We start from the raw sequence: 21,555 nt of genomic DNA, 5'->3' as shown, positions 1-21,555 counted from the left end.
TGACCAGTATTAGGTCATATGGAATCAATAAAGTTCAATTTGCAAAGTGGCATCAGTAATAAATGTTACTCATGGATGTTGTGCTTCATATCCCTTCATTAACTTGCGTGTACAGCAGTGGAAAATTGCCACTGGAGTCTGAAAGTATAGCTCCAATAAAACTGCATTGAATTGCTTCACTCTGACTGCTGAAGTTACCAACCTGGCTTTGGATTATAAGGTTTATAAAGAAGATATTGGTCCGAGATAAAGCACGTCTTGGTCTGAGCAATTTTAACCAAACCCGCCTGTTGGAAAACTGCCAGGGGTGGGTAAAACGCTGGTTTACAGTCCATCCTGTCCATTGAAAAATAGAATGTCATTATTGGGCCAGATGCAAACATATTTTCCATTCAATCCCATCTGTTTAACCACCCGGTGAGGTGGATTGAAATCATTCCCAAATCCTGGACCAACGGCAATTAGAGCAACTTGTTTTAATTTTCTTTCACTCCCCCACGCACCCTCATATCTTGAATTTATTCCGCATTTATTCTCTGTTAACTCATCTAAGTCGTTTTAAGTGAAGTCGATCGTCTGCATGGGTGAATCAAAGTCTGATCTCATCCTCAACTGCCATCTACGCATCCTTAGTTTAAAAAAGTTGTTGCTCTGCAGTAATGGAGCATAAATTGCTTTTCCTCCCCAACCCAGGGTTACTGAGGCTAATTGCAGCTTCCCTGCTGCCACGGCAAAGAGATAAGTTCAAATGAGGGATCGAGCTTTATAACTTTTTGATCTGCACATCAACATCCCTAACAACATGATGCCAGAGAGTATTATTATGCTGCAATAATTTATTGAGTTTCTGGTACTAAAGTAGGACTATAATGAGGTAGGAATATAAAATGCTGTATTAAGAAAGGATTCCTTAAAATACAGTGCTTTGCAAGTTGAAGTTTGTCATGCCAAAACAATGTGTTAAGACATTTTTATTTGTCATATTTATGTTTTCCTCATTATTCAAAATAATAATGTCATAAATAATCATTGATTGTCATGACATCATCAGTGGGCCAGTCCACTAGCAGGGATTGAAGATATTCTAGATTTATATCCTATTCAATTTAAACTGTTAAAAGGAGGTCCACTTTCAATGAAAATTTGAAGCAATGTAATACATTTTGGTTTAACTTTGAGGTTGCCCAATAGATATGTCAGCAAGGACCTCATGAGTCTCACAATGAAACTATTGCCATAAATCTCCCAATCTGTCAACTTTTCAACAGAAATTGCATCAAGAGTAATTGTTTATCTGGCCCTCTTTTGGGCCCACAATTGAGGCTGTGACAGGCTCTATGTGCTGCAACTTAGAGGTCCAAGGCCATCCCAGAATAGTAAGAAGTCTTACAACACCAGGTTAAAGTCCAACAGGTTTGTTTCGAATCACTAGCTTTCGGAGCACTGCCCCTTCCTCAGGTGCAGTCCTTAATACAAACCTGAGGAAGGAGCAGTGCTCTGAAAGCTAGTGATTCAAAACAAACCTGTTGGACTTTAACCTAGTGCTGTAAGACTTCTTCCTGTGCTCATCCCAGTCCAATGCCGACATCTCCACATCATGGCATTCCAGAATAGGACCTTGGGCCTCATTTTAACATCATAGGCAAGCTGCACATCCACACACAGCTTACCCATTTGGAGAAATTAACATTAGGCCTCACAGGCAGTGAAGGTAATATTCACAAACTGTGTATTGTAAATGATCTCCATTCACTTACCATTTATTGCTTCACAATATTTTTTTCCTCCTCTTTAGGTTCTTCCACAGCATTCAGCATTCCCCGCTGAGGGGCAGGGCTGGCAAACTGCATCCAGGTATCTGCCCATGTTGCTCTAGCTGTAACTACCCGCTAGGTGAGGTGCTCACGATTGGCTACTGGTGACGCCCTTCCTGTAAAGAAGCGGTGATACCGTTACCCAACCAAACCCCCACCCCACCGTCAAAAGCAACTCAAATAAGTATGTGACGTTATATAAAAAATTGTGATGGCATACCTATATCTAACCACTCAGTCACCCAGTCTGTTGGTACATCAAACTCCTAGCCTGAGGATCCATGAGCATTCAGCATTGAGATGAATGCCTGTGTGGGCCAAAAGATGTTTCCCAATGAGCTGCCCAAATGCCATGTCGGTACTATGAAGGCAACAAGATATCTGAAGAAGCTGTCCTGCAAAATGAATCATAAATTTCAAACTCATCTTAGGAGTGTGTATGGTGTTCCAATAAAGATATCAGAAAACTGTAAAAAGAAAAATTACAAGGTCCATTCCCATTAATGTCTCATGGTTTGCGAAGATACAGGTAGAAAAAATGGGACCTTTTATAATTATAGCCAACAATGTAATCTGGGCCCTTTATTCTTCCTATCGGGGAACCAATTCCATTGAAGCCCATTCACATTACTTTTAGCATTCCCAGTAGAAGACTGCTGGAAGTATTTGCTAAGGATTGCATTTGAAGCAAGTATATTCTTGCAAAGAACTCATATATTCTCATGTTTTCTATTTCAATTCAATCTGACCTTCTCACTGAGAAAGAGTACTGAGATTTTTTTTCCAATAATCAATCCTTTCATTAAATGAGGTCAGTGCCAACAGTGTGGAAATTATTTGGAGAGACACTAGGGAAAATTTTTAACTAATTCACCAGAAGGCATACCTCTTGGGTCGGATACACCCTTCCCAAAATTATTCACCATTGACTTCAATTCTGTATCCAACACACGGTTTGCACGTTACAACTTTAAAGAAAATATTCAGAACATCAACACATAAAAAGCTTGAAGATGTTACTTCTTCGAAGCATTTGCCATTTTCTAAGAATGGGTCTCCCAATTCTTAGGATATTTCCCTCACCCCATTCATTGAGTCTGTTTATACCACACACTATCCTTCAGCCAAGGAAGTAGCTGATTAATCAGCTTTCTTAACTCTACCAGTTACTGAGTAACCCAGGGTAGTGACTCTTCAACTCTTACTGGAAGGTAACGCCCGGCTTTCACTCTAGGGTTGAGTGCTAGTACCTTAGCCTGCTTTTAACAAGATGGCAAAGGACCCAAAATGGGATTGGTAGCATTACTACCACATTAACACTGGTGTCCATTATAAAAGGGGGAATTCCACCAACTGTTTAAAGTAGTTTCCTGCTTCAATTAAGGGTCCTATGACATAGATAAGACCACTGCTGTCCCAGGACCGCCTGTGACATCGCACCCTCACCACCACCCAAATGTTACCGATCAGGTGGTTGGTTCCCATGGCTCAATCTTGAGGTTTCAATTCAGCAAGCTACATTGAGGCAATTTTTGTTTGGTGCCTCACAGTTGCCCCACCAAATGTAAATGAGGCAGTTGCCTCAAAACCTGGGGGGGTGTCTTTGCCAATGGAACTGGTGGCCAACGATTGTGTTTCCCCAATCTTATCCAAATATCAAGATCAACTCCAGTTTATGTATAATAGTCTCTAATCAATCCAGTGGGAATTTCAAGAGACACTTCTTCACACAGAGAGTGGTTAGATGTGGAGTGACTGGATGCATTTATGGGGAAGCTAGAAATATCCATAATGAAGAAAGAAATAGAAGGGTAGATGTAGTAGAGTGGGAGGCAGCTCCTCTGGAGCATTAACATGGACCAGTTGGAATAGTGCTGTAAATTCTAGCAATTCTATGCAATGAAATTTACACAATACTAAGATTCATGAGAAAATAACTCACACTTTGCCACTCCATGGCATCACCCAAGTATCTGATTTTAATCCCACCTTAAGTGATTTTGCTCTGTAGCAATTTAGATGTTTTTTACAGCAACAATGTAGTGGAGAAGAAAAAGTAAAGAACATAAAGCAAATATATTTAATAAAATCACTGATAAAAGACCCATGACATGGCAATAACAGCCAATTCTTGGCATGGTGTTCAGGTTAAGTAAGACAAACAGGCAGAGGAATAATTGGACCAAAGCAGGGAAAGAGTAGTGGAGAAGGCATATGGAAATGGTAACAAGGGAAGGGGAATGAAGAGTGAATAAGCTATTCAGTGAGGGAGTGGTACAGGTGGCCAAAAAGGTTCAGGGGATTCATGATAAAATGTATCTGATCAACAACATTGTGGGCAGAGGGGAAGAAGGAAGGTAAAGGATTGGTTGATCTACGAAATTATACCATGTGTTGGGTGGAAAGAGGATGCATTGGGTCATCATATAAATACCCCACAAGAGATTTTGAATCCTTTTGAATCATCTATTAGTTTTGTAGATTAACTACAAGTTGGCTGACAAGTTCATATTATTGTGGCAGCTTCGGGTACAAAAGCAAAATTAGCATAATGATAGTTTATCATATGAATGCCAATATCAGCAGCACTTAACAGCCATTACATTAATTGAAAGTAATTTAAAATTAACAAAATTAGAGTTACCTCAAATGGAATGTTGCAACCCACTCCCAATTTTAATCAATGTTTGATTGATGAATGTCAAATGGCTGAACCATTTCCTCAGACACTGACACCTTTCCTAAGTTTAGTGCTCATAACATTAAGAATAGGAAATATTTCCAAGATAGAGGGACTCCCAAGACTGAACAGTGACGCTGCTCCCATTCCATTTCCTGTGAGTTAGACCCCTCACCCATCAACTTGCTGCTTCAAATGATGTCGCTGTCCCTTGCATCCCCTTTATACATGTAACAAATGTGTCTCGTTCTGATTCTTCTCAACAACTGAAACTACCAAAGCTCAATCTCATTCTTCGATTAATTTCCACTGCTTTCTTTGACCCAAGCCCATATTCCCTACTTAATCAGTTAATGGCTTTTTGTCTATTGAGTGGTAGAATTTGGGTTTACAGTTGTGTTTGCTGCACGATGAGTTACCTGTCCTCATAGAGGGGAAAGGCAAGATTTTTTTTAAAAATACATAGCTTAAGATTCCTAGCACCTGACTCAAGGCAGCAAAGTCAAGCAGCAGAATAGCCCACTCATTTGAGAGTACGGTTTGTGGCCTAGGGATAGTTTTAAAACAAAAAAAGAGGCAAAATAATATTGGGATGGAATAAAATACATATCTGTGGATCAAGGTTTTCCCATCTAAAGCACATGAGTCTATTTATTGCACATAAGCAGCATCTTATTATTCTGTTTCAAAATTTGTTATCATGTATTCTCCAAGGAACTTTTGCAATGAAAGAATACAAAAACAAAAGACAGAAAATTGGACATCATGGTACCTGTTGTCGGGGCATAATATAGGTGAACAAGACCCAATTTCGGGGGCCAGGCCTGCAACTCAAAGACATCTGAAAGGCAGCCAACCCCAAATTTGGTCAGGTTAATTCTCAGGAGGTCTATTAGCGGCACCTGAAATAGCCATTAGATCCGTCAATTATGTATAGAAGGGACCGAATGCCTGTTTTCAGTCTCTATGCAGGAACTGGTTGCTGAAGAGAAAAATAGGTGTGGACCTATCCCATTCTAGATGGAGTGATAGCTCAATTATGCCTGTGAGTGCCCCTCCCCCTTTATCGGTCGCACATTTCCCACTGTTTTGGGCCATGCCTTCGGGCCAGCTCGAATATAGAGGCATGACAGGTGCTGGCAGCTCCCCCAAATAAAGCAAGCAAGGCCCAAGATTCGATCTCAGGTAAGCCTGAGGCCTCACTATCCCATGCCCCTGAAAGTGAGCCATAATAATTTTCTGTCCAATGATCTCTTCTGTTCACACAGAAGCTGAATCTGACAGGGTGCACAGTGAGTTGGACTCCACTTATCATATTTGCCTTTACAGTTAGTTCCCTCACGGTGATTCTTAGTTCTCAAGTTTTTGTCGTCGTTAAATGCCCATTACAAAATAGGCACTTTTCAACGATGATTAAATAATGATCATCTCAATCACCTTCCCCACTCCTAATACACAAATTGCCAAATGATTAGTCTGATAGAGTCACTGCCTAATCCTGGAAGTGCATCATCCAACATGTTCCTTTTTTTGTAGGCTGATCAATCTGACCTAGGAGTTGAAGAGGGAGGAAAGTGAGAAATACTTTATACATCAACTTTAGCTCAGGTGATGTGACTTGGATGGGAGATAAATTATAAAATTGGTTCTACTAGATTGAACATCTGTCCAACCACATGGTTGAGTTTTGGTTCAGAGACTGCAGACAATAAACTACAAAGAATAGATGCTTCACTCTGGCAAGCTATCGTCAGTGCTAGTAGACAATTGCAAGTCAAAATGCCTCAGTGTTGAAGTTGAATTCTTCCCCATTCCCTTTTCTGTTTGTCTTGATTCCACAGGAGGCCTCAAGATGCACATGGTGCGGCTGCTGTACCTGAGAGTTTCGAAGTACTGAGATATCCACGTGTGCGAAAGCCCAAGAAGGCAACTCATCTCACTTCAAAGACGCAGCGAGAAAACAGTGAGTGATCCGTGAAGCAGTAAGCACAAATAGGGATGAAAACGTAACTTTGAAGAAGATCTGAGCATGAATGATCTCACCAACCCATTCTTTCTCAGATAGACTGGAGTCTGTTTTGTACCTTTAGGGCAACAAGGTAACAAGGATGTTCATGTAACATTCCTTTATCCACTATTATAATCTATTTATTAAACTAATGATCACAAATAGATTAGTTCCACAGTTGAAAAAGAAGACAGAAAACTATCTTGCAACTATATTAGGGATGTACATACAGATCGGAATTCTCCAACCATTGAATTTCCCTGTTCCCACCGGCAACGCACTCCTGCCTGTGGATATCCCGGCAGCATGGGATGGCTTCAATCGAAAATCCCATTGACAAGCAGCAGGAATAGAGAATCCCGCTGCCAGCAAGCGACGCGCTACCAACAGTCTAGCCAATTAAATATCTCAAATTATCATTAGACCTTAGTCATAGAAACTTTAAGTGCAGAAGGAGGCCGTTTGGCCCATCGAGTTTGCACAGGCCCTCTGATAGCGCACCTTACCTAGGCCCACTTCCCCACAACCTTTGGATACTAAGGTGCAATTTAGCATGGCCAATCCACCTAACCTGCATTTCTTTGGACGGTCCCGATTCCTTAAATTACTATCACACCCTAAGTATCATGATAGGGTTCATATCAACACATAGAGTTTATGATTCAGATTTTTTTGTTTTCTTTAATTGAAATACAGCTTTTATGATACTTTGAGAAATTCTACACAGGCCCAACGAGCCTTCATCTGATGAAAAACTCTGCTGAATTGATTGTGGAATATCCAATGGAGAATTGGGCTCACTTTTACTTCAAAAGGACATCTAAGCATTAAGGAAAACACATTCATGTCAAATCTGACCTAAGCAACCATCCTTTACTGTGAGGAAGCATAGGGTATGATCCAGTGGCCACGCTGCACCCAAAAGCAGCTCGCCCCGGCACAGCCTGGCCGATAGAAGCCGGGTGACCCCATTCCCAGGATTTACCCAGCTCGCAACACCTCACGGGATCTAACGCGATCTCGCAAGACGTTGTGATGTAAATCCCACCCATTTTGGGTGGGATCATCTTTCAGCAAATTTGCTTATCAAGCGAGACTTTAAATGCAGTTTCTCGAGGTTCTATCCCCTTCACCAGCACCGTTCAGTACTGGCCTCTACAATTGGGGAACGGCACATGTTGGGGCCTCCCAGTGGATTAGAGGCCCCCTGATGCATGCTCTTTGGGCAGGGTGGAACCCTGGCAATGCTGTTGCCACCTGGGCACCAGCCTGACACTGGCAAGGTGCCCAAGTGATTCTGGCAGCGGCACTGCCAGATCTGGCCAGAGGTGCCCTGTGCAGGTGTTGGTGGGGGCGGGCTCTCAGATGTGTTGGGGCTTGGCGAGGTTCGCCTCGGGGCCTCAGAGATCGGGATGCCATTTAAAAATGGCATCCCGATCTCTCACTGCACTGAGGATTCCTGGCGAGCTGAGCTCCATGGTGTAGTAAAGAGGACTATGTGTGGCCTTGGCCTCATGTTCCCCACTGAGGCCCCTTATTTAATGCGAGAGGATTTTTATAGCCATGTGGCTAAACGTGCTCGCTATGGGACTTTGTTCCCATTTAGTTGATTCGTGCCCATGATCTCAAAAGGTAGTCTCTTTTAAGTAAAAAAGTTTGTTTGGATTTTGTTCACTGCAATAGGATAGGTAGTGGACAATATCTAATGAAAAAGGGTGGGATTTACTCGCCCCTCCCACCAGCAGGATCGTGCAGTCCCACTGAAGTCAACAGAGATTTGACTGGCTCACTGCAAATGCCGTGGGGAATCCTACACTGTGAGACTGGAAAATCCTGGCCAAAATCTTACACTTCTACATCAAAATCTCTTACACAGCCTATGTAAAATAGGATAACCACAGAATAGCTTAGCTGTATCTAGATTGGATGCTCAAAATCGTGGTATGCCTCTGACTGATGTGTTTTTACCAATGTCCTAGCTTCTGAAATTTTGCTACTGTCCTTGATATGGCCGGCAAAGGCACTCAGCAGAACAGGTGGGCCCTCAGTAGCCCATGCAACCTGGGGTTCCTTGATGTCAATAGAACCGCCACACATGCTACAGCCAATGATTCAAAGCACTGTGAAACCTGACCAATGGTCTTTAAAGGGGGCTGTGCAGGGTGCTCAAGCAAAGTTAACGTTTTGTCGTTGATTTCTGTGGGGTTGCCAGGAGCAATAATGTTCCCCATGGTCCCAGGAAAATCAATCTCTGTGATGCCCAATCCTCCGCAGCCTTGCCCAGGTTAGCGTGCTGCCTCCAGCGCCCCCCCCCCCCCCCCCCCCCCCCTCACCTTTGCCCCTCCCTTTAATTGGCCTGGACAGGTAGGGATCCATTATTGAATTACTGGCTTTCTGGAATCCTCCCAGCAGATCCTGCATTCCGAACAACTTCCTGGTTAAACGTTACTGAGTCCCAACTTCAAAAACTAGTCACAGCTTTCATCAGTGGCATGGGGCATGAACAAGAATACTTACCTTTCAGAAAACATTTTCTACGAAGTGTAAAGAAAATTCTCATTTCACAAAATACCATTGATTTAAGAAGAAAGCAAAATACTGCAGAGATTGGAAATCCAAAATAAGAACAGAAAATGTTGGAAATACCCGCCTCTGGCAGTACCTGTGAGATAATGCTTTGAGTTGAAAATGATTCTTCTTCCAAACTGAACTTCAGGAATCATATTTTCAACTTGAAACAATGGCTGCGATCTAATGACCTCGTCGCGCCCGACTCAGTGACGCGACAAGGCCGTTAAATCTTGCGAGAATTGCGACGCTTGGAACGCCTCTCGAGACCTAACGAGACCTCGCAAGATGTCGCGATCTGGGCCGGGATTCTCCCCTACCCGGCGGGGCGGGGGGTCCTGGCGTGTTGGAGTAGCGAGAACCACTCCGGCGTCGGGCCGCCCAAAAGGTGCTCCGCACCTTTAGGGGCCAAGCCCTCACATTGAGGGGCTAGGCCCACGCCGGAGTGGTTCCCGCTCCACCGGCTGGCGTGAACGGCCTTTGGCGCCACGCCAGCAAGGGCCAAAAGGACTTAGTCGGCCAGCGCATTTACTGCAAGTTTTTACAATGCACATTTACCTGTTTTCCTTCCATTTACAGGTATTTCTCTGACTCACAATAGGCCAACTCTGCCTTTTCCAAATAGTTCTGACAAAGAAGGCAGCAAGCGTACCATGGCGAAAAACATGAAATAAGAATAGAAAGTGTTGGAAATACTCAGCAGACCTAACAGCACCTGTGGAGAATGAAACAGTGATTTGGCGCAATTCAACACGCAAGAAACAGAGTCCCGTTTTGGGCACGTATAGCGGGGTGTTTCTTGGCGCCTGTAGTACCGAAGACGACCCCGCTATCTAATGGGACTCTCTTTCGGCCTCAGTTGACAGCACTTTGTGTGTACCTGCACCTCACCCACGGCCTCCACCATGGCGGAGACGGAAGAGACCCCGCCTACCGGCATGTGCCGGTGGTGACGTCAGAGGCTGCTGACGCACCGGCGCATGCGCAGACCGGCGAAGGCCTTTTGGCCAGCCCCGACACCGGGCGGCATAGCACCAAAGGCCGTTGGCACCAGTTTTGGTGCCAGCCCGGAGCGGAAACCACTCTGGCGTGGGCCTAGCCCCTAAAGGTGTGGAGAATTCCGCACCTTTGGGGAGGCCCGACGCCGGAGTGGTTGGCGCCACTCCGCTACGCCGGGACCCCCCGCCCCGCCGGGTAGGGGAGAATCCCGGCCACTGTCTCACATTGACTAAAGTTCAATGCAACTGTGCCAAGGTGAAAGGTCAAAATACGCACCCAAGTAATCTACTGGACTGCATGGGATCTTTGAAAACATTTTACGGGAGAGGTGTCACCCTGAGTTATCCTTTCATTAAAAAATTAGCGATTGATAATATAGAGCACTAGATCCACATGCGTGCACCTACATGCAGAACCCCTTTCTAGCTGATTGTAGTGTGGCAAAGGCGGATAAGGAGCAAGCCGTGTAACTCTGGCCTGTCAACTATGCCAGGCACTTCATAAGACAGGCCTTATGAAATTCCTGTTTAACTGCTGTCTGCAATCCACCTAAAATCAAACCTGAGTGAAATAGTCTCCACCCGCCAATTGTTATGTAACTTTCTTTATGGTGATTCAATACGTCTGGCTGCTAAGCAATTTTTGTGAAACATATTTTCAGTGTTTTACATGTGAAATTCAGTCCTATCTAATCCATCTGTTCACATTGGTTAAACCCAGTTTTTTCAACATGTCAAAAATTGAATGCTTTGCAGCACACGGTGTCATGCATTTATTGAACACAATGCTCAGTTGGCTGGAACAGAATAAGTGGAATCCTTTAAGGGGATTCCCTCATCTCCTACTATAATCTTTGCATCTTTTCTCCCTGGGCTCCCAAAGAGTCTGCACCAATAATAAAGTGGGCGGACATGAGAAATGCTGGGGAACTGACTGACAAAGATCCCCTGATACCATCAGTGTGTCCAACATTTTAAACTTAATAGGTTCTCCATACTTTGGCATTCTGAGATGTCCGCTTAGAAATGCAAAGCTCAATGAGGAATTCAGTCTTCAGATCGTAAGTCAGTAAACAAATCACTATTTTGATTCGCCTTAGCTTGCACAATTGGTCTGCATGGTTCTCTGGGAAGAAAGGTGCAAGTTATTGTCGAATAAATTTGTCATCTAATTTTTCACTGCTTCTGTCCACCATGCATTTCAGCAGTTCATTTAATTATTGGCTTCATTTTGGTTGCTTGATTCTATTTAATATGAGAAAATATATCTTTCAGAATTTACTTTACAAATGACACGTTACTTTTTTAAAGTTAGCTGCTAACTAAAGTTAGTTAATGGGTGCCGCGGGTCTGCGCATGCACCGGCGCCAATGTGCGCATCCGCAGTGGGACCGGCGCCAACAAGCGCATGCACAGTGGTTCCCTTCTCCACACCGGCCCCGACGCAACATGGCATAGTGTTACAGGGGCCGGCGCAGAACAAAAGAGGCCCCCAGCCCGAGAGGCCAGCCCGCCGGTCAGTAGGCCCCGATCATGGGCCAGGCCATAGTGGAGCCCCCCCCCCCCTCCCCGCGGGGTCAGACCCCGCTCCAAACTCCCCCCCAAAACCAGGCCACCCCCGGATGCATTCACGCCGAAGCCCTGGCGGGTAAGAGCAGGTGTGAATGGTGCCAGCGGGACCCGGCTTTTTTGGCGTGGCCACTCCGCCCATCCCGTGCCGAGAATCGCCGGGGAGGGGGCGTAGAGCGGCCCCCGACTGGCGCTGCGCCAACCGTGTCGGTGCCAATGGCGCCGATTCTCCGTTCTCCGGAGAATCGATGGACCGGCATCGGGGCAGCGTGGCGCGATTCGCACCAGTCCCGGCGATTCTCCGGCCCAGCCCCGGGGTGAGAGAATCCCGTCCATTGTCACTAACTTCCTCCACATGAATCAGAGTAGGTCATAAGCCAAGGATTTTCTTGTCATACAGTTCTCAGATGCACAAAATGAGCCATCAACTAAAGCTTGTTCTCAAACAATCAGGTAGCAATGACTCTGTAAATCCAGAGGTACCTTTCAGAGAGTACGAAGTCCTCACCCTTTTTGAAAAGGAAAGAAACAAGTGAAATGGAGCACAAAACCATTTGCTGCAGGAAAATAAAAGGGTTGGCTTTTGAAAATAATCTTCTTTTAAACCAATGAACTGCCAATATTAAACGGGGAAAGGTTTCAAAAATAGACTTGACATAGTCAACCCTGAATACATGTAAATACAATGAAACAAGCCTTTTTAATATAGAAAGGATCATAAATATGCTGCTTTCAAGAACTTTTGAGGCTTTGCACTCGTCGCAGAGGGAATTTATCTTCTGCTCCTGCATGTAAATCTCTCTCTGCAAAGTAATCTCCCACAAGAGTGCTTATTGCTGACAATGTCAACATCATTCACTCCAACATTAATTGTCACAATTGTCAGAGGCTGTGTCGAGCTTTTTCTGTGCTCTCATGAAACATGTTTCACTGTCAGATTCAAATACAGAACAGAACCTTAACTTCACTGCCCATGAGAGTTTCATTGTTGAGGTTAACCGCCCTCTGGCATTTCTGGACGAGGACATCCAATTAATATTGAGCTGCGAGCAATGCTATGCCTGGATCTATGTCCATGAGGTATGATTTGAGATTGTGCAAACTCATTTCATTCCAGACCTTTAACTACCATCAGAAAGAGACTTTTGCTTCTTCCCCTGGCCTGATTTGAGCGTTTGCAATTAGCAATATTGTCCCTTGCCGTGATATTCACGTATATACTCGGCATCCCCCCCCCCCCCCCCCCCCCCCCCCCCCCCCCCCCACCCCGCCTGCCCCAGTAGTATCTACATCTTAATATCTTATCTTTGCTTGCAATAAGTAGTCAATAATACAGCAAAAACATTGCCAATTCATATAACCTTTTTTTTTTAAATTTAGATTAGCCAATTATTTTTTTCCAATTAAGGGGCAATTTAGCGTGGCCAATCCACCTACTTTGCACATTTTTGGGTTGTGGGGGCGAAACCCACGCAGACACGGGGAGAACGTGCAAACTCCACACGGACAGTGACCCAGAGCCGGGATCGAACCTGGGACCTCAGCGCCGTGAGGCGGTTGTGCTAACCACTAGGCCACCGTGCTGCCCTCCAATTCATATAACCTTAATGACCCAAACTTTGATTAAACAATGTCAAATTGAAAGTGACTTCGCTACTGAAAATTATCTTTTTTTTTAAATTAAATTGATTACAGCTAATTATTGCATTTTTCCAGTACAATCGGTTTCTTTGACCAGCTAAAAAGATTTTTGGAAAATAATGCGTGGCTTAATGAAAGAAATCAAAATTCAGGGGATGCAAGGGTGACTCAAAGACTAACTTCTGGAGCAGCTCAGATGGCCGTGGCGTGATTTCTAGCCGAGGAAAGGCTGTGCGATTAATTGCACAATTCGTGTTTTGCAGGCCAAGGTCACATTGCGTGTAAGCACCAAGTTGTACTGCAAACCTTTGGCGATGCGACCAAGGTCTAGAAAATAAGGTATTGCGCAATAATCTCGAGACCATTCACCCTTGCATGCTTGCTGACATTGCCATTTCTGCCTCAACATTTCCACTTTTCTAGTTCCGAGGCCACAGATACAAAGCAGGTAATTTCAAACTTGAGTTCAGTCTTCAAATCAGAATAGAAGTATCTAATTAATTAGCTTAAGTGCAGATAAGCAAGATTCAATTAGTTTTCTGTGGCTCAAGTATGTTTTGCTTTCACTGGCAAATTTACTTACATTGCTTTCTAATTTTCATGAGATTAAAGTTCAATCATCTGACTTGAACAATGAGGTATGCTTGGAGCTTTTCTTTGTTCTTATACACTGTATAATGGCATTGCCAATATTGACATTATCCTATCATTGTTTTGGACAACTTGCTGACTTTTTGTGTTTTGGGGGACTTGCAACCTTAGCCTGTTTACTATTTTCAGTAAAGTGCATATTAGGTTAAAAAGGCATTGAATATTTATTGAGGATGGACTATAATATTTTTCTCATTGATCCAATTTATCTTACACCACTGATTTACGTCCATCAATTGTTCTCTGTATTTTCTGACAAAATCTTACCACCATGTTTTAGTCTTCAACATCAAAAGCCTATAGTTTGTATGGTTATGGCAAAGGGTTACCTGGTTCAACACAGGTTTGGTGAATGTATCCACTGCCCTAATGCTGTGTTTTACCCTCAGTTCGATAAGGATGCTTGTTGATAATATCAAATACCATGAAGCAGCTGTGTTCAAAGCTCAACATTGTTTTAGTCAACCTAAGATAATGATTCTCCATTGTTGGTCTTGCCACCCAATGGATTTCTAAGAAGATTTGTGTGATCTGATGGCATATCATGCTGCTGAGGTCTCTATATCAGCTAAGCTACTATATGGAACTGCTGGACAGAAGAGTTTCTTTAAAGGGAGAGAAAGAAAGCTGATGCACTAGTTAACATTGATCAATTGTTACGCCTTACTTCCTGGTCAAGTACAGAACTACTTCTGCACAAGGTTAGGAACAAACCTGGCTTCTAACGCAGGTTAAAATGTATGACAGAGATATGTGGAGGAATGAGGGAAACAACTATTAATGAAGGATACAACCCTAAGAGATCTTTAATATACTATTTTAAGCAAAATATGATCTCAAGAATTCTTACCTTTGCAAAAAGCCCCAAAGGCTAATTATTGAGCATCTGTTCTTTTTTGGTACAATTGTTTATCTGTCCCAGTAAATCCACCAATTGGTATCTGTATTTTCCGATATAGCCCTTTTTACCTTTCACTGTTTTGGAAAGCTAATCCCTCTTGGATTCCCAGTTCTCAGTTTCTAGAAACAGTGTACAACTGAGGCACATAGAGCCAACGATCCTGTTCATGATCGAAACGCTAGATTTGTTCATCTCTACTTGGGCAGCAATCGAGACTGAACAAATGACTTTGACATCCCAGAGCTAGCGAGAGAAAACTTAATCGGGATTCCCAATTATTACTAGTCAATATACCTCTATAAATGTTGGGTGAGGATCGGTTTAGTGGCCACGGTGATGTCCCAACAGCTGAATGATCAACCAACACTTTGTGCAGGCTCATTCATGAAGAATATCCACGAGGGAAAGAGCTGGAAAGCATCTGATGCAAATGGAATCCTAACTTAGTACGATTCAGCACCTTCATGAGATAAAATTAGCAAAACGGTCCATATTGATTGTTAGCACAGGATTTTCAATAATTCATGCATGCGGGAAATGAGAAAATTAGCTTATCATGCTGGATATTTTGATAGGTGTTGGAACCCCGACAATGGGTTCATCAAGGGGTGGGCCCACTACAATCTTCCAGATGCTCTCCTAATTAGCTTCCTCTGTGCTTACTGTCCTGTTGAGGATGGCTGATGTGCTTCTAAGGCTGGAGGCCGAACCAGAGAGCCCACAGGTCAGCAGGCCCGGCAGGAGAGATGGGTACTACTGAGACAGATGGGCAAAAGCGACGGCATCTCAATATGGAGGTGTCCTCTGCCACCTATATTGAAGTTATAAATTAAAGAGGCCTGAAGTTGATTGGTCCATCAGGTTGGTGGGGAAACCTCACTTCAAGGCTGTTCATAGAAGAGACTATGGTCTTTCACACCCCACCCCCTGACATCCCATCATTAGGGCATGGAGCCTTCTACTCCAATGGTCTCCTGGTCTGCCACCAGGAGGCCACATCAAATTATCTGGAAGCCTCTGCAAATGACCGCCCCCACTCTATCCCCATAACCCTATAACCCCACCTGACCTTTTGGACACTAAGGGACAATTTATCATGGCCAATCCGCCTAAGCTGCCCAACTTTGGACTGTGGGAGGAAACCGGAGCTCCGGGAGGAAACCCACCCAGACACGGGGAGAAAGTAGAAACTCCACACAGATAGTGATCCAAAGTCAGAATCGAACCAGGGTCACCGTGTCGCCATTAATTACACTAATTGGCCCCTGCCTCAATGGACAGTATTCACAGTTCCCACTACATCCCAGAAACTCACTGGAGGTAGGAATGCGTCGGGCAGCTACCATAACAGCTCTCCCATATTCCCATCAATCTTGTATCCAGGGGAGGCCAATAAAATTCAGACTATTGTTTCTGTGGACAAAAACTTTATTGCAGACATATTTCCCACATTTTATTCTGCCTTTCAACTAGCTGTCGTTGGTGGCGTCTAGCAAGGAACTTCACACTTAATTTCTATCTGAAGACGTTATGGCCTACTCCACATGCAGCTATCGTTAATACTTAGTCAGCACCTAATTAAATTCTTCTCTTTTTTTGGCTAGGTTTTCCAATCTCACAGGTCCAGCAGCCCGGTGAATCTCAGGTTCTCCAGTCCCAAGGCATTCTCTACCTCCAAAAGAAGAAGAGACACTCCCGTCAGGACCCTTATGCTTATTTTTCTGCCATGAAGGAAGAGTTTCACAAGTACAGACACCAGCCTGAGGATGAAATGGCCATTCTGGATCAGGTGGATCATGAAGAACACCATGGGCAGGCAACACAGCTCTAGTAATAGTGATTAGTTTTAACAAAACACCTGACGAGATTTGTAAATCTTTGTACAGAATGTGATTCTATGCTCAAAGAAGTTAAGTACAGACTATGTGGTAGAAGTTAGCCTTGTGGTCTGAGTTGTGCAAACAGCAGTGCTACAGTGCTATTTTCTAAGCTACTTACCCCACAAGTAAAAGTATCAACACCATATTCGTATATACCCCTTGAAAGGTCTACTTTAAGGGTGGCAATGTTTTGTTTCGCCAGCCTACTTAGTTTAAGTGCTTGAAAAAAAATGGTGTTAAGAAACGTGTAGTTTGTAATAATTTTCAAGCCACCAATATAATGACACGTCTGATTGGGGAACGTTTATCTGCCCATCAGTAACATCGTATCGCCACCTCCATGGTGATTTCACAACATCGATGTGGCAGATTGCTCAGTGATGACATATAAATGAAACTGTGAAATTGTTAGTGTGTTTCCACAGATCTTGCTGCTTTACGATGTCACAGTTTCTAATAGGTGCAAATGCTCCATCTCATTCTACCACTCAAGGCGGCACCAGGTCAGGTGCTGAATTTGTTGCTTTTGTGTAGCATATCGGAACAGTGAAGTGATATTTCATATGCAGTAAGATTTAGAATGAAAGTTGAACACTGAATGACATATGCTTATTGCAGTTTGTTAAAACCTGTTTTGCCCCTTATATTATTTCTGCTGGAAAAACTCCAGCACCTATTTTGTTGGTCTCCATTCATTATAATGGATTCAACAAAATTGTCATTGAGCATTTATGCATTTCAAAGGCTGCCCTGCTCCAAGGTGGCTTGAACTTCCAGATCTTATGGTTTCCTCTTTTGCTCAACATCACAGTTGTTGCAAATGTGGTGAATGAGTCAAACTAGATTTCGAAGGTGTGTAACCAAGTATTGGAAATTCATTTGAACTGTGTTATAGAGCATTCAGTTGAATACAGGTAAGCAGGGGAAGGTAATCATTTGATTGCCTTGTTCAAGGTGGTGTTATGATTGGTACACCATCTAAAACACCATCTGACAATCAGATTCTTGAAAATATTATTCTGGTTTTTCCTACATCCAGTAGTGGATTAACCCATTAGCTTTTTTACCGGTGTCAGTCAGATTCCTTAGTTTCATATTTGGTAGTTCACCAGGAGTGTTTATCGTCAGAATCAAATGATCATAAATGGGTGAATTCAGTCCTTTCACCCTTCTCCTGTACTTGCAAAGCTCTGTAAATAATCTACATACGATCATATTGGCAATAAAGGAGGTTTTTACCTTTGGGACTAAGTACTATCATTGGGATAGGAGATCCCTACACCAATCCAATGACATGGTTAGCCATGTGTGGAGATCAAAGCTGGTATTCACCAAGAGAACTAATCTCCATGCATTAGAAACATGTTATCATTCTGACTACTTGTGTTCAATTTTTAATTAGTTCAGCTAATAATTTGTATTTGAGAATATTGTCATCCTGCCTGTTAGTAGGAAAACCATAGTCCAGCTACCTGTTTGGATGATTTGGTTTTCAATATCTATTCAAAGGATCGATTGAATTTTATTTGTTAGAAAATGATTGGATATAGCAAAATCAAAGTTGATCCAATGTTGCAAGATTGAACCCACTTAAACAGACTAGATACTGCAATTTTGATAACTGGATATTCCAAAAGCAAAATTAACTAAGTATTCAGACATAAATTAACAAAATGTGAATGGAATATTTCCATTGCCACAGTAAATAGGGCATTTAATAAACTAGCAACTAGAACGTATTCAGTGTTAGCAGCTTTTATATTTAAATATTTAGGAGAAAGTGAAATAAGAGAGACTTGGGGGCACTAATATAAAATGTGATTACAGAATTCACTTTCTTCCCCCTTTTTAACGGAATTTAGTAATATGCAATGTTGTTAACGCTCAATGACATCTAAACTTTTCGCTTGGAACAGCTCCAGGCAGTTGTAATCGGCCCCTCTTCATGTGTGAATAAAATTTCAGTGTGGATAAAATGCGCATCAAAGTGATGCAATTCAACAGGGTTTTAGCAAAATCCAAAACAATGCTCAGTTGGATAAAATTTCCACCTGTAACATAATGGTGCACAGAGCTCATGCTGAACAATGATTGGCCAATGTAATTTCTATTTTGCAACAATATGATATTGATCCATTCAATTTTCTCCAATCAATTATGACCAAATCTTGTGATTTGTGTGTAACACTGCAAAGGCCCACTTAACAATGTAAAATTAAACAGCCTTGGAATAGTGGTTGATGCTGCATTTAGCATCCTTGCACTCGGTCGAGGGAAGATTTGAAAGACAGGCTCATGAGTTCATGGGAGTGGCCCAATTGTGAAAGAGCCGCCACTATTCAATGTCTCCGATGGGATGTCCAATAAATAGCCTGCACTGATTTATGTGGGGGATATGACCCTCATCTTTCCCTTGATTCGCACTGCTGTTGTGCCGTAAACAGCACCTTCAAACAGCGCAATCATTAATGTCATTATGTATGATGCAAATGAAATACTTGTCGGTGAATACTGGATTGCAAGAGTATTCCATTCGTGACATAATGCAATATCTTTCAAAGAAATCTTTGAATAATTTAAACCGAGAGACAAGACCTTTCTGTCATACCATTTAAATGTAATCAGTACATCCCCAGTGTCAAAAGACAAGTGCAAATACACTTGAATAATGATTTCCTGCTTTGTATTTAAGTTTTATTTGGCTTAATGGGGAAACATTTTTAAAGAAAAAATGTTTATTCAGAAAAAGTATTAAAATCGATAAATATTGAGAAATATATTTATAGTAATGTATAATTTGTGTGACACCTGCCACACAAATGTTGGATAGGGATATCTTCTCTTTGTAGAAATAATCTTCACGTACAGAGACGTTCATTTTTACAGATGCTTTATTAAAGATGCATGCAGCTCAGAAGTCAAGCATACTTTGAAGCGAAGTAGAAGAAACTGAAAGTGAAATTAGCCTAGAAAAATTGTATAAAGGAAATAAACTGTAGGATATTAAAGATAGTTGTTGTTTAGCTGGATGATTCTGCTGCATGGTAAAGCTTTGAGATGTATTTGTTGAGGTGGGATTTAGGGAATGAAGTGTAGAAGAAATATTTTCGAGGTGATTGGCATTTCTTGCTCAACATGCAGTCAACTTGCTAAATTAAATGGAAGAGTTTCAAAATGAAAAGTATTTGCAATAAACAAAGTGCACTATTATAAAAGCTTCACCTTGATCAGACCACCACCCTACCCCCCCCCCCTCCCCCCCCCCCCCCCATCCCCCAACCCAACCTTTTAACTCAAAAGAATAGAAGCCAATGGAATTGGCCTTGATAGGAGGGCAACACAGATTTTCATCAGTTATATCAGGACTTCAAGAATTAAATTATGAGGAAAGTTTGCACAAACGTGGTTTGTAACTCCTTGAATCTAGGAGATTGAAGGGTAATCTAATCAAAATATGTAACATGGTTAAAGGGGTCAAGAGGGTAAAAATACAAACTATCTATTTCCACTTGTGTTGGCACCAATAGCGAGAAGGCATGACCTTGACCATTACAGGCCATTTAGGAGTGGCTTCAGTGATTATGTTTCTTACAAAAGCTCGTAAAATCTGGAAATTACTGCGGCTGAAGACTGAATGTTTCAACTGAAATGTTCAAGATATGCATCAATAGTTTTTTGTTGCGAATCAAGGGCTATGGGGAAAAAAGCGAGGGACATGAGTTGTGACATATGATCCATGATCTAATCAAATGACGGAACAGGCTCAAAGGATGATATGGCCTATCTCTGTTCCTGTCAGACGTATGCCACACTTTGAATATTTTATTCTCAGCTACATAGGCCAGCTTATGGTGCACCCATATAATTGGTTTTGTCTGGTCAAAATAGGACCATGGAGGAGCAAGCATGGACATGCTGGCAGAATTCCATAGAGGATGTACCCTGGCAATAAACTGCAATGGATTGAGTTTTGATTTTTTTTTGTTGTTGTTATCAGACTGTCGGGGCTGGTTTAACACAGTGGGCTAAATAGCTGGCTTGTAATGCAAAACAACGGCAGCAGCGCCCGTTTAATTCCCATACCAGCCTCCTCGAACAGACGCCGGAATGTGGCGACTAGGGGCTTTTCACAGTAACTTCATTGAAGCCCACTTGCGACAATAAGTGATTATTATTATTGTTTACTCCTTGTTATTGATGCCCCACCAATGGAACTAGATAATCTATATGTTGACGGAATAGTCAGTGCATGCTGGACTAGCTGTACACAAGTAACATTCACAGAATCTTTGACACAAAATAAGGAATCTGTGTATCACTTGGGAGGTATAAAAGGCAGCACTGGATTATCAGAAATTATCTCAGTTCCCTCTTAACTAAAACAACTGTGTTGGTGGTGTGCTACGGTTCACTCAGTGAGTCCATGTTGCTGTGGCAACACGCATTTTTACATGCATGTATTGTGAAGCTTTGGATAGTGATGGTAAAGCCTCCAACTTTCCTTTGCATCACATGAATGACCAGAGATCTTTGCCACTCTTACTACCATTGGCACGTGTTGGAGGATTTGCGGGTTGATACTCAGATTGTTTGTCCACATTATGAATGCACCTTCCTTGGCCATTCTGCCCTTGGGTGGAACTTGTACATGAGCTACTTACTCAGAGTCAGGGACGCTACCCACCCTGCCCCATGACCTGCAAGCACTAATGTAGGGAAAGTAAAACATGTTAACACAGCAGCACTGCTCATGGTTCGTATACATTGGACAATCCGGCTGGTGCGTGGATAAGAAGAACTAATTTCACAATCACAAACTAAAGTTTTGTTCGAAAGACCAAATGA

General features: G+C 42.6%; 1 protein-coding gene across 9 annotated transcripts in view; it reads left to right on the top strand.

The window, feature by feature from the left end:
- Nucleotides 1–17,306, top strand: part of igsf9bb (immunoglobulin superfamily, member 9Bb) — an 827,780-nt gene extending 810,474 nt beyond the window's left edge. Inside the window, exons 19-21 of one of the 9 annotated variants that reach the window (XR_005458187.1) lie at nucleotides 1,796–1,854; nucleotides 6,336–6,457; nucleotides 16,435–16,573. Coding sequence is in view for 2 of the 9 variants with exons in the window: in XM_038779226.1 (XP_038635154.1) it covers nucleotides 1,796–1,854; nucleotides 6,336–6,457; nucleotides 16,435–16,661 (408 nt within the window). In the remaining 7 variants the exon portion in view is untranslated. Of the gene's footprint in view, nucleotides 1–1,795; nucleotides 1,855–6,335; nucleotides 6,458–13,541; nucleotides 13,611–16,434 lie in introns of those variants that run through there. The other 8 variants (XR_005458188.1, XM_038779226.1, XR_005458191.1 and 5 more) reach the window with 8 other exon arrangements.
- Nucleotides 17,307–21,555: the final 4,249 nt, after the last annotated feature.

This window comes from Scyliorhinus canicula, chromosome 19 (genome assembly GCF_902713615.1).
Source record: "Scyliorhinus canicula chromosome 19, sScyCan1.1, whole genome shotgun sequence".
Lineage (NCBI taxonomy): Eukaryota > Metazoa > Chordata > Chondrichthyes > Carcharhiniformes > Scyliorhinidae > Scyliorhinus > Scyliorhinus canicula.
Note: the sequence above shows the minus strand (reverse complement) of the source record. Positions and strands in the feature narration are given on the sequence as shown.